Source organism: Epinephelus moara, chromosome 20 (assembly GCF_006386435.1).
Source record: "Epinephelus moara isolate mb chromosome 20, YSFRI_EMoa_1.0, whole genome shotgun sequence".
Classification (NCBI taxonomy): Eukaryota; Metazoa; Chordata; class Actinopteri; order Perciformes; family Serranidae; genus Epinephelus; species Epinephelus moara.
The window spans coordinates 36,760,230-36,774,621 of NC_065525.1; the positions used below are offsets into that span (position 1 = coordinate 36,760,230).

The following is a 14,392-nucleotide window of genomic DNA, read 5'->3' on the forward strand; positions in this document are numbered from 1 at the left end:
TTTTTTAAAAGATTTTATTCAAGAGATTTTGTTAATTTAAGAAAATATATATATTATTATGTTGAGTAAATTGCTTAACATTTGGTGAAGAGTGCACAATCACTAGTTAAGGACTCAAAACACAAAGTTGAGGACTTGGGACTTACAGTATAGAGCCAAACTGTAGGTCCTAAAAGCCAAATCATTTTTTAAATTGCGACACAGGCTACTGTAAATGACCTCACCCTTTATCTGAAGTTGGGAAAAAACCCATGTGATTAGCAATAAGTCTGAGTGTGCCTGTGGCCCCAGCCCGCCCCTCGCAGTGTCATAATTGGACGCTCATTCCTGCAGTCACGCTGCAACTGCGACTCACTCAGCTCCATCACTTCCACTTCTGTCCCGCGGAGTCAGTCTTTCTGTTTTTACAGGAGCACTAAAACACTCGTTATTCACACATCCTGCACAAGAACCAGCATCGGGACTCTCAAAGCTCTCGGACATCGTTTTCTCCCCTCCCAAAGTTGAATCTCTTTTCATTCAATGGGTCCGTGTGCAGTGCTGCTCTGCTCTCTGTTCGGAGTTCTGCTTGGACAAGGTAAGTTACCTTCCTGGAAGAAACTCTACCACCACTACCAGATGACTTTTAATTGAGCTAATCCAAACAGAGACAAAGAATGATATGCTGCACATGTGTGTTGATATATAATGTTGCAAGATAACTTTATAACACGAGTTTGTGAAGGTATGTACAGTAGGAATCAAAGTGATAAAGGCAAAGAGTGAGACACAAGGAGGTGACGAATTTATCACAGGACTAGTTGGGGCATGTGATGTAAGCCAAGCTCACAAAGCTGGGTGCTTCAAAGTGTTGCATGTTAGGATTGAAATGAAGTTCAGATTTCCCATTATGTCATTACATAAATGCAACAAAACATCATTTAACCTCCCAACTTACAATGTAGGGAGTGATATTAACTGTCATATGAAGTCATTTCTAGCAGCTGTAAACTCTTCGGTCATGCATGACTGAGGACAAAATCCAGATGCTCCACATAACTTGAAAATGTCATGTCAAAAAGTAAACTCCCTGTTTCATTCATTACACATTGTTTATGCTATAGCCAAGATTCAACTTGATTTATAAAGTGATAAAAGAAGATTTTATATGAGTGTCAAAATGCAGTTTCACATAAGTTGGATAAGAGCCCTCCTTGCTCTGGTTTCTCCACTTTCTGCCCTCCAAGTCAAAGGCCAAGTGCCTTGGTATGCTGTGATGCTGTCAGAACAACTAGCGTGTCACCAGGGCAGGGTGGTCCGGACAGAGGAGTGTGATTTATACACACCCAAATGCTCCTGGTCCCCTGGTCACACATGGGGCAACTTTCACAGTCAGCAGGGCCACTTTTCTCCAAGCTGTGGGGGGTTGTGTCAAGGGTCAGTCTGGGGTGAAATTCAGTCAGCTATCACCTCCCTTAGTTAAGTGAGTACCTGTGTGTATCATGTAAAGACTCAAGTTTTTATATAACTGTGACTGACCTAAAGCCTCGGGTGCAGCCCGTGAAGGAGATGCACACTGCTGTTGTGACGTCTGGCCCGGGCCAACTACTCTGTCTGGGCGGAGCTCCACCAGTGGGCTCATTAAGCCTTGTTTACATGAGGCGTCTAGACGCAGGCAAGCCATGTGCTGCCCTGCCAAGACAGAATGGCCCTCACAACCAGCACTGCCATCCAAGATGGAAATCAGCCCTCTCTCTAGACAGACAGACAATGCATCACAGAGACAGGGAACCGCGGCACGGCTGCGCCTGGTTTGCCTCTTTTGATAAAACAGCGCCACACTGCTTTTAAAGGCACTTCTGGTCTTTCAATTTGGGTTTGCTGGAGCGGCAGACAGTGGTGGCGTTGGAATGACTCTGTGATGCCATTTGTGGGTTTGAGTTAGTTATCAGCAGAGAGCTACTGTGGGCAGAGCAGTGTGAGCAATTACAGTAGGAGGCCAGCTGTCATTTCAAACACTGTGTTTGACTTTAGGCCATTAACACCTTTATATGAGGCATTAATGGTGCAAATTCATATCCATATTATCATATTTTTTGGAGGTAAATGTTATGTTGGAGTCCTAGTTTTACTTTGCAAACAGATAGAGGATAGAGAGAGACTTTGAGAGGGCCCACTTGGTAGGCCCATGTGAAAAGCTTTTAAAATACCATCTCATTTCATCCAGCTGCTACAAGGTTTATTGGCCAGAGAATTCTGGGATGTGCCAGACTTCCAGAAGTCAGTAGTGAGTCAGCTAATGTGGCTGCCTAGTAATAAATCCTCTGTCTATATTCACTCCTTTCTGCCAGCTTAATCATCCTTTGCGTAGTAGCATTGGATACAGTGTTTTAATTCTGCGTTTCATTTTCCTGCAGCCTGCACTGGAGAAATGACTCGCTTTCTTCTGAGGAAAAACACATCGATTTGAATAAACTCTTGTGATGTTTTGGCCCTGACGTAGTTCTGTGCTGCAACACTGGGTTTATAGAAGCCTGCAAACTGTTCTGGGAAATTAAGAGTTTTATTGCAATGCTTACATTGTGTTGTTACAAAGTTTATCAATGCAGAAAACTGTTTGTGGTGATGACTATTCCTGCTTGTGCTTCATCTCTGATTTACTGGTTATAATAAAATTCCTCCTGCCCCTCTGGGAGACGGCAGCAAATCTATAAAACTGAGGACTGCTATTCCAGACACTTGTCCTCCCAGCGTAATCTAACTTATTATCTGAAGTTGCTGACTCCTGCCAGACTGTTCACGGCAGACGCTGTGTCTCAAACAGATGGATTTGTTCAGCGAGTTTCACAATCACTATTCCCAATAATTCAGGGCATTCGGTCACTAACCAGCAACAACTCGTATTCTGTTACAATGGGTCGACAGAATTTATTTCACGGTAAGTTTGTTTTATTTTTTCTGTGGTTTTTTTTTTATCCCGAGGGACTTATTGTTAATAACAATTTGACGCACTTATCCTGGTTTGAGCTGAAGGCAAAAAAAGTCCAAGAAGCCGATCTGCCAAAGCTATTTCACGTTTGGCAGATCACACAAACCACAGGCGAATGAATGTACTTGATGTGATTGGGACGGCTGATTGTTTACAGAGTCAAGGCATTCCACGCTCTCTAATCCACATGAATAAACAGCCAGATCACCACAGAGTTGGTTTTACTCCAGTAAAAAAAAAAAAAATCTCTTGTGTCTGCAACAACATATCCATCATTCATTGTCTTTGGCAAAAAAATATTTTAAAAAAGGCCTACGGGCAATTTGAATTGACAGATTTTGATTTTGTTTTTCCATCTTGTAGAGAATGCCTTAGAGGACAACGGCAGTATCCTTTTTGTTTGGGTTAGATTTCCAAATGTGATTATCATAACTCGTCTCAATCAGCAGGATTTATCTTCGCCAAAAGAAAATGTGTTTATCAAAGAATGCTTAATGTTACAAAACAATACCATCTGATATGCTTCATCATGATCAGCTAAAAAGGCATGAAATTAGTCTCAAGGCGAGTGTATTAACAGGGGCAGCCCAAAGGGAGGACACTAGGGAGCCATTGCCCATCTGATACAATTGCTTGCCCTCCTGGCGAAAATAATTTGAGGTTGACATGACTGTTTCAACAGGCTGTGGCGCGCTCATCTTTTAAGCTAGCACAAAGGTAGTGGTATCTTGTGAAACGACACAACCTAAGGCATCCATTGGTACCAATAATATTGGCATAGCTTGTTGGTAAGCAGTGTAGTAACACTCCAAATTTAGGCTAAATTTTGGTGAGGTAACAACTTACCATTTTCAAAAAGGGGTCCCTTGAACTCTTAACTCATGAATGAAAACGGGTTCTAAGGGTACCCTAAACTTGAGTACGGCTTGTTCCCAGTAAATGTTTTGTTCCTTACTATTAATCCAACTGTAATGCTGTATATTTGTCTTGATGGGGAAAAGGACAACCAGTCTATTTGAAGAACAATGAATCGTCTAACACATACAGATCACGACAGCTCCCCAAAAGTGAAGCCAAATCTTGATTGGGGTGGTGGCTCAGACTTAAAAGTGTCCAGGTACTATAAGGTGAATAAGAAAAAAGATATGTATGAATAGGAGATGGCCTAACCTACTTTAACTGGATAAAATAATGGTCAAGTAACTGCCATGGACTGTATATAAAGATGGACGACATGACAGCTTCCAAAAGGTGAAGCCAAAACATCTCAATCGCCTCCTGGTGGCTGGCTGCAGTATAGGTTGTAAACCCTGCCCCCTCCATGTTAGTGGATGGGACCTGGGCGAAACTAAAAACTCTAAGTAAACGTCAAATAAAAGATGGTTTTCGTCATTTTAGGGAGTTCTTTAAATGTTGACGTTCGTTCAAGTGCTTGTTTTTTTCAAGTTTGGTTAAAACTATTTATTTGATGCTATAAAACCAGGTTTCACGTCCTGATTAACAGTTGTGTGTGCCAAACGGTGTGCTTGTGATCAATGGCGCTGCTCATGATTGGTTGGACGGGTGCATGGATGGGAACTCAAGACAATGGAGATTGCTGCTGCAGCAACTCTGGTGCCAAATGACATCACCAGTGCAAGATGGCAGCAGCTGTATCCGGGATATTTTGGGTTCATTATTGTACAGTGGTAGTCTGTAGAGACGTGTCATCCTTCTTTATATACAGTCTATGATGCGGATACATAACACATTGTTGTGGAACTCAAAAGGTAGCTGGATTGGTATTAGTCTGTGCACATTGAATAATTAGCAACATTAACTGTACAATAAGAAACCAGGGTTTATCAGTGTGCAATCTGGAAATCCATTGGTAAATCCATTGGTTTCTTCCTTTACCTCTGGAGGCACAGCCCGGAGTTTTTTGACTAACGGAAGTGCAGGGGCCTCGGCGATCGCTCACGCCCTTCACTTCCGGTGGTGCCCCCAGGGAATCGCTGTGTTGTTTACAAATACTTAGGGTAGAAAACCAGCAGAGTTTAGCTATATATCACATTTTTCACGTCATTATATCACCGTTTAGACTAATCTGAAGTTTGTTAAGTCTATAAACACAATGACTGAACAAACGTTATGTTTGTTAAGTCTATAAACACAATGACTGAACAAACGTTATGTCATCGTTATAATGTCAATGACTGAACAACGTTATCGTTGATTAGCTGGGCTAATCAACGATAACCATGTTATGACAGGGACATTTAGCAAAGCTAACATCAGGATGTCATCTGTTAAAAGCCTCCCGTTGTTGGATATGACATGAAACTACTCCAGTTAGCTCAATCATGTTGTAACTAAGACATCCGCTGGAAAAAAAAAAAATTTCCTGAAATTCATCTATGGCTTTTGGTTTTGGTGTGCCACCCCCGGATGTTCACTGGCCCCATCTGGCCACCACCATGAAACATTTCTGGGGGCACCACCTTGTGTGTATGGAGGCAGGTGTGAGTACTCCATCTGGGGTCCATCTCCTGCAGCGATCATGTCAGTAGGGGTCCACATACTGCGGCAAACCAGACAATGCCAGATATGAAAATCTCCCTCTGACAGTGCTCAGTGAATGAGATGCTCACCATTTTTTTTTTACCTGTTCATACAAACACACCTTGGGTTGTTTTTAATGTTTTGCAGGAGTGGAGCAGATCTCCATAGAGGACTGCTGTAAAGATGGCCAGAAGCGAGCCAGTGATAATGAAGACTGCTCGTCCTTGCCTCTCATCTCTGCGTCAAACACATGCAGGTGAGCGGGCGCTATCTGCTACTCTGCTCTCACTGTCTGATTGCAGATCTATACAGAATAAGAGTGCTGGGTAGGAGACTTGCCCGGGGCTTATTTAGACTTACAAGTCATTAACCGCTGCACCCTTTGTCACAATCTTACATTTGCTATCTGCACAACAGAAGCTCCTGCAGTATTGGCCCCATGGGATTTGGCCTGTACCATGTATGAGGGGAAATGTGTGTAGACCCTTAATATGAGATTGCTTTACCTTGCTCCACTAAATCTCCAGGCACATTATTCACTTCACGTGAGAGCAGGAAACACTAATAGTGATGGGATAATAACAGGTCTGCTGGTAACCCTAGAGGGTGTGCTGCCACAGGTTCAGGGCCCATAAGCCGGGGAGATCTGCCGCCGTGAACACTGATGGCAAACACATTTACCGTAGCCACCCTAAGTGATCCCAAATTTGTCTAAATTATAGTGTGTGGGGAAAAGAGGAAAAGGGCAGAGGTTTGTGGGGGAGCAGGGTGGAAAAGGGGGTGAGGGGGGGTCAGAAAGAGGGCCTGTTTCAAAACCCAGGAAATACCTCAGAGGTGAAACGCGACATAGAGGGAGGATGGAGAGAGGCAATAACAGGAAATCTGAACGATTACTTCAGACACCAAAGGGGGAAAAGAAGTATGAAAGAAAAAAAAGCAGAGAGAGGAGAAGAGAAAAGAAAAACAGGAGCGCGACTGTGCCCTTAAAAGGTTCTGCAGAGGAGGTGCGCGCCTTGACGTGAATTCGAGATCTACGGTAGTTTATTTGGAAAGAGATTTCTGGTAAGGGTTGATAAAGAGGGCTGGTTGGAAATGAGAGAGGAGAGGTGAGGGGGTGGCGTTTTATGCTCTCTGTCTTGTAAAGTTGCAGCAAGACAGATATTCAGACCAGACAGAAACAGTCATCCGCTCTTAACAGATTGGACTTTGCTAAACAATACAATGAAATCTGATCAGATACTTTCATAATAAGAGTCTCACGAGGGGCTACTCCAGTTATTGCTTTTGACATCTGAGCAGCCATTATAGTAATATAAAGTATTTTATTGATCCCAGTAGAGATATACATTTTACTATCCTCATTGCACAGAGCTAAGAGGTTAAGGTCGGCTGGAGTGCTTCCAGTAACAACGTGTTTCTCACTTTATTCTTTAAATCACATCAGCAACATGTCATCACTGATTCTAAGGAGAGTGACTGCCCTGCTGATATCGTTTACCTCAAGCAAACTGTATATACTTGCAACTGTTAGTCACCCAATTAATGGGCAACTCTTCCCCACTCTCACAGGTCACAGCATGCTTATCTAAAGGGAGTGGTTTGTTTTAGTGATATTATTATAATAAGATTAATTTCTTAAAAATATACACACACAATCCCACCCTGATTAAGGACATGCGGAGGTGGACAAATGTTCATCTTGGGACTGAAATGTTGCTCCAACTCTAAAACAACAGAACAAAGGCCTCAGGGAGCGCTGCTCAACCCAGTTTAAATCCAGTGATGTCAGCGTAGCAAAACAAAAATAAACGACCGATGCCCTCCTCTGAATCCACACAGGACTCGCTCAACCCACTCATCCACGCATTTTTAGTGTGACAACTCCGAGATCCCCATCAGGCTCGCCTCGGGCTGATTTTAATGGGCTACACTTTCAGGCAGAGTTGTACTGCAGCACGGAGATTATTGATAGAGCTGAGAATAAATGCACCACCTGTGTTTTGTGGTTTCTCTCGCTGACAGGATAGTGCAGGAGCAGTGCTGTGTAACAGTGCTCGAGGATAACATGTGCACCACTGGTATCAACGTGGCCAAAGACCAAGGAGCCTGCGATTCGTTATTCACCAACACCTGCGAGACCAAGACCACGAAGGTGTGTTTGTACTTGAATGTGCACATATATTTGTGCATATGTGTGCTTTACTAACTGAAAATATAGACAAAAAAAGGGAGTATAATCACAGTGTGCAACAAAAAATCTCCCTCCACTCAATCAATGTACAGTACATCACTCTGCTGGACAGCCAGTTTGAAGGCAAATGATTGATGAGAGTGATGGTGTGCGTTTGTGTGTGTTTTTGTCTGTGTGTGTGTGTGCGCTGTGAGCAGGATGAGGCATGTCACTCCAGGGAGGAATGGAGCTTGTTGCTGTCAGATAGATTATAAATTCAGCTCCGACTCTAGAATCTTCCGCAGGCTCACGTCCAAGCACTTTGCAGCCTTTCTATGTTTTTATTCCCTCAACCCAACCCTCACTGTGCCCCCATATTTTCACAACACACTCCACATCAACACATCGGGAAGATAAATGCTTGGCAAAATGTACCAAGGAGAGGATGCAAGTTGGTGCATTTTCTGGAAAGGATGAGATAATTAGGAGTGAGACAGCTTGTCTTTACATGATCGACTGAAGTGCAGGTGGTGGCTCAGACTTAAAAGTGCCCAGATACTGTAAGGTGAATAAGACAGAAGATATGTATGAGTAAGAGATGGCTTCACCCACTGTAACTGGATAAAATAATGGTCAAGTCACTACCATAGACTGTATAAAGATGGACGACATGATGGCTCCCTAAAAGTCCTAAACATCTCTATTGCCCCCGGTGGCTGGCTGCAGTATGGGTCGTAAAGCCCGCCCTCAAAGTAAACGTCAAATAAAAGATGGTTTCTGTCATTTTTTATAGTTCTTAAAATGTTGATGTTAAATGGGTCACAAGTTTGGTTATAAAGTAGTTATTTAATGCTTTAAAAAGGGGTTTGACGTCATAATTGACAGTTAAGTGTGCCAACTGGTGTGCTTGCTATCAGTGGTGCTGCTCGTGATTAGTTTAACAGGTGCATGTATATAATGGAGATTGCTACTGTGCTGACTCTGGCGCCGAAATGCTGTTTATTAGTGCAAGATAAGATATCCAGGATGACCGCTTTTCCCAAAAGTGAAGCCGAGACATCTGAATCGCCCCCTGGTGGCTGGCTGCAGTATAGGTCTTAAACCCCGCCCTCCCCATGTTAGTGGATGGGACATGGGCCGAACTAAAAACTCAAAGTGCACATCAAATATATTTTTCTTAAAGATGGGTTCTGTCATTTAAGGTAGTGTTCAAGTGTTAATGTTCTTGATAAGTTTGGTTTTAGTTAATTAGTCATAAAATGGGGATTTTACAACATGACTGACAACTGTGTGAGCCAATCGGTGGGCTTGCGTTCAGTGGTGCTGCTCGCAATTGTTCAGACGGGTGTATGGGCGGGATACTTGATACTGTGGAGATTGCTACTGTGCAAATCAAAGTCCTGCAGGACTTCTGCAATGAAACTGTACAGCCTTAAGACTGATTTATGGTCCTGCGTTAAATCAACGACGTACCTACGTCGTAGGGTACGTGGCTACGCAGGAGGCTCGCGGTAGCCCCTGGCGTAGCCTGCACCTCCCAAAAAATGTAACTCCACGTCGAGGCGACACAGACCCAGCGCAGACCGAGAGGGCTGTGATTGGTTTGCTTGGTAGCAACGCATTTCCGGTTCCGTATCTCCAGATTGCGCCATCCCCGCCATCTTTAAACATCTTCTGTTGCGATGTAGATGTTGCAGTGTTAACATACTTTCTTTGACATCCAACAACTCCAACTCCAGCAAGATTCTCTCTCTCTCGGTCGCCATTGTTCACTGTGACCGGAAAAGCCGGAAGCTAAACAAAGAATCAACTAGAGATGACGATAACCATTCAGGAAAGGAACGCAGCCCCATACCGCTCTGGCGGTGAATTGCACCGAGACGAAATGGAGTGACGGAGAAGTTCGAAAGGTTCACGACGGCGTCACGGCAACGACGTAGGTACGTCGTAGGTACACTGCCGGACCATAAATCAGGCTTTAGGATGAGGTGGCAGCGAACATCGAGTTCCAGACACTCAAAGAGGATCCTTTTAGGTTTTATGGTGGTGGGAGGAGACTTTTTGTCCGTGTGATTTGTAATTCCAGAACGGAAAGCCCAGCTTAATGTGAGTGACTGTAGCCTGTGTGTGTTTAATCACAGGTGTAGGTTGGGTCGTGGGACTTGTATTAATGGGTGCAGGCGGGTGCGGCTTTGACTTAGACATAGTGATGGTTGGTTCTGGTACTGAGCTTTATGGATCTGGGCGGGTGCGGGTTTTCAAAAACCTGTGCAGGATTCTGCTCCAAATGACGTCAACAGAGCGAAATGCAGCGGCTGTCACACCTGTCCTGTCCATGATCCCATCCTGCCAGCTGTCCCTTTTATGCAGACATCGATTTGGCGCTGTCATTACCTTTGCTGCCAGCTTAAAGGCGAGACAGCTCTGTCCCCTCAATCTGCAATCGTACCTTTTACAAAAAAATAGTGAGGCGGGGTAAGAGCACAAAATTCCCACCTTGAGCAGACCCTGGCCGACGCTGGCCCATGATTTACCAGTCTTCCTTTGAGGGCGGGACTTACATAGGATTATCTTTTAAGTGTGTAGGTTTTCAATGGAAGTCCCCACCTTGAGAGACTGACAACTGATATCCAACATGATTTGACCTACCCCAGTTATGTAACCTTGCTGATCTGTTGCTTTAAGCAGAGTAAAACCAAAACTATTGATTATATTCATGACAGGACAGCTTTGGCTTTGTGGACACATTTTTTGTTTGCACAGTTCTGAACATGCCGAGCCCTGGTTTTCCTCCAGCCTCTGCGGGTCACTCTGTACTGAAATGATTTACTTTTCTGGGACAGAGTAAAAGCCACAGAAACAAACACAGACAGACTGAGTAGCATTTAATGACTACTGCTGCACAACCGATAGAGCTGTGATATTTGAAAGTCATGCTATCACCCTCACTGCACAAATACACCACACCTGGTTACACTTCACGTACATACCCTCGTTGCCCAAACTGCAACACAAACACACCATCCCCCACTCTCTGCACCTTTCATCCCCCTCCCCGACTGACATTACCAGGCTGCCATAATGATTGATTGAGCACGCTTCAGCCAGAGGGGATGATGTCATCTCATCACTGTCTGTCTCTCTGTCCGTCTCGCTCACTGACTTACTGCTTTTCATCTGTCTGTCTGAAGCCTGTCAGTTGGAATGTCTTCTCAATCAGCCTCCTTTTTTGTCTGTTGGGTTGATTGAGAGCTTGGCTGTCTGTCTGACTCACATCCTCCTCATTTGTCAGAATAAAAAGCTTGTCTCATCTACCTCCAGTATTTTACCAACCATCATCATCATCCCACAACTTCTTTTTCCTCGTCTGCAGTTTTGGTTTCACTTGCCCGGGTGCATTAGAGAGCTGAATGGTGTGATGATTCTCTGTGACAGTGTTTTTCCTCTCCTTTATGTATAAAAAAAATAAAATGTTCTTGTGCATGCTAAGTCTGCGTTATGCACCAAAGGTTATTCTATTTTATTCTTCCCTGTGTTCTGTAGATGTGCTGCGACTGCTGTCTTCTGGGGAAGGCGTCCCTGGAGAACGGCCTAACCTGTGACCACAACCTGTCAGTGGGTTACCAGTGTGGCCTGGTGTCCCGAGCCTGCTGCATGGATGCAGCCCCAGACAACCAGACCACACCCACGACAACAACTGAATGTGGGTTAAAAAAACAAGCATGAAGTAGGCCAAATGTAAAAATGTTTTCCTTCAGTTTGCTTCCATCAAATCAGCATGCTAATATTCAGGTAGAAAAACAGGAAAAAAAATAGGGAAAACCTGTGCCCAACATTTTAAATTGAATTTTAAAATATTGGAAGATAAACAGAAGAAGGAAGAATAATTAAGTGTAGAAATCAGAGCACAGCTGGTGTTGTCAACATGAGCCCACACTGCCCCCTCCTGGATATTTGAGGTCATTGCTGCCATCTTTTGGCTTGTGCCTAAACACAAACAAGGTTCAGCTAAAGGACACCAACTCTGGAGCTGGTAGGCATTTAGTGTGTTACTCATGGAAACTCCAGAAAAAAATGCCAGAGATTTCCCAGTTCCAGCTTTTCATTTGTGAGGATTTGTGGATTTTATTTATCCCATTTAATAGTTTTGGAGTGATGGACAGACAAAAGAGATATTTGAAAATGTCACCTTGGTCTTGAATATTATTATGGCATTAATGATATTATGCCATCTGACATTTAAAGCTACAGTTGGTAACACTTTTAAAATAACTTGTATTATATTTGCTGAAACTGTCACTATACTCTGAGAGAAGTACACGAGACAGATTATCTGTGAAAAACATAAAGTCCCTCCTCCCTTCCTTCTGCCTTTTGCAAGAATCTACTGCAGTGCACTGAAAACAACCAATCAGAGCCGAGGAGTCTTGAACATCGTTGTCAATCTTGTCAATCACTGCTCATGAGCTGCAGTCAAACTAGGCAGCGCTGATCAAATATGAATCAAGGCTCTGTTACTGCATTGCATATTCCTCGCCCAAATATTTTCAGAAACATATTTTTGCACTTATCATGTAGATATAAACGGCTTATTCTAAGGTTATTTTTTTACTGTTTAACAGTAAAATAAGAAAGTTTGAGACCTGACCGCCATGTTGGATACAGTGGAGCCGAGAACTTAGCATTGCCCACTGGTTGGAGCAAACTTTTTTCTTTTTCAGTTAGGCAGTACACTAAAATATTTTTCTGAAAATATTTAGGTGAGAAATAAACAATGCAGTTCCAGAATCTTGATTCATGTGCCAAATTGACCTATGGCTAAGCCACGCCCCCCTCCACTCACTCGGACAAACTATCAACATTCAGTGACCGGCGCTATGGCAGGTGTCACAGTACACGGCATTTCGCAGGAGGTAATTGATGATTTTTGGGGACATAACGATCAGATGTCATTGAGAAGTAACCAAAAGGGCCTAAACTACGCATTGGAGGGATATATTCATCATTTTATTGTTGAGAAGGTCGATGAAAAGCTTAAATTACAAGCCAAAATTTACAGGTCACAGTGTACGCTTGTGAACCGCATCTGGTTGCCGTCACCATCAAAGACAACAAGTTAAAGTGCCACTGAAGTTAAGGTTTTTGGCTCAGAATATGAGAAAAGGATAACGGCCTTTTTACCATCTTTACCAAGAGTGTCTCTCCGTTAGTTTGGTGCTACAGTATTTACACTGAATCATTCAGCATAACGTTTGCCAACCTTTGTTATCTCTGCCATTACAGATAAGTTAATGAAGCTAAGCTCCAGAAGTTAACGTTAGCTTAACTAGAGCCCTTTGGACAACAGCTAACAATGATGTACGATCACCAAAGTACAAAACTAGAACAAAATAGGCTAATGAACTCCCAGCAAACAAGGTGACATGATGAACAACGCAGCTAGGAGCTAACGTTAGGCTAACTTTAGCTAACGTTAGCTAGAGATGTTAAAGATAACTTTATATTTCTTTCCAGCAAAGTGACAATATGTTGCCTCAAACACAATGTTGACTTACCTTAGAACAGATGTAGACATCATTGTTAATCTTATTCACGTTGAGTTGATGTTGTGGTCTAACGTTACCACACAACTTTATCCAAAGGAGACACTTTTCTCGGTTGAGATGTGGTTTAAAGTGTAAAAAATACACCTGGTCGCCCAGCCTCTCAGGATACCTTGTGTCAGAGTTGCATGTACCCCATGCACACCGTTTGACCATTTTTAAACTTCAAATCTCCGAAAAAGCTCATAAAACCGAACAAAACTGACTTTCTGTAATGCATTTCAATGGACGTCCAGGCAGAGAATGTCCGAGTGTATGGGAATGGCTATACACACTGTGATTGGCTCATCGCGTTTGAGGGCGGGACTTAGCCATAGGTCAATTTGACAGTTTGACTGCAGTTCATGAGCAGTAATTGACTGGATTTACAGCTGCGTTAGAGACTTCTCGGCTCTGATTTGTTTTTTCGTTCACCCACAGTAAGGCCATCGGAAATCTTACAAGGCAATAGAATTAGCAGAGGATGTTAATGAAGACTCTCAGTTATCCAGGTCATGGTAATCAAATGACCATCGTTAAACAGAGGAAGTGGCCAACAACACCACTATCACCCACCTACAATGCAATCTTGAGATCAATCCCCAGACAACTGAACACCCATTCACCCACCCTGAACCCATCAAACCTTAACGACACACAAAATGGCCGGGTGGGTCAACGACACACAGTTGACCTTAACGACTCTGAAAGGGCTTATGGTGCGTTCGTTTTGTACTCGGAGGTCGGAAGTCGGAAGTGGGAATGACGTCACCTCTGAGTTGACAACAGTTTTTGCATTCTAGTTGACAATGGTGGACAAGTCAGAACAAAACATGGACACCCGCAAGAACGTTACCATTCTACCATTGGGCTAGCCGTAGCCACTGTTAGCAATATCAGTTGATAAAAACGCTCTATGTGGTATTTTGCACATACAGACAGTGTAGCAACATGCCCACGGATAAAAATTGAACAGTACTATGGGTATGGCTGACCTAATATAAAACAAATAAGATAAAATTGCTATAAACAGTACTTTAGCAGAGTGTTTACTCACTATGTATGTGACCGGAAACCATCTTGAATTCGTAAGTCAGGGTTGATGCGGTTGCTCCGAGTTGGAAATCCGAT

General features: G+C 43.3%; 1 protein-coding gene across 2 annotated transcripts in view; it reads left to right on the forward strand.

The window, feature by feature from the left end:
* The first annotated feature begins 325 nt into the window (after nt 1-325).
* The window catches only part of fbln1 (fibulin 1), a 44,543-nt gene continuing 30,476 nt past the window's right edge, over nt 326-14,392 (forward strand). For both annotated transcript variants that reach the window (XM_050073421.1, XM_050073422.1), the window contains exons 1-4: nt 326-577; nt 5,657-5,765; nt 7,532-7,661; nt 11,223-11,382. In XM_050073421.1, the coding sequence (XP_049929378.1) occupies nt 523-577; nt 5,657-5,765; nt 7,532-7,661; nt 11,223-11,382 (454 nt within the window). In that variant the 5' untranslated portion in view covers nt 326-522. The remainder of the gene's footprint in view (nt 578-5,656; nt 5,766-7,531; nt 7,662-11,222; nt 11,383-14,392) is intronic.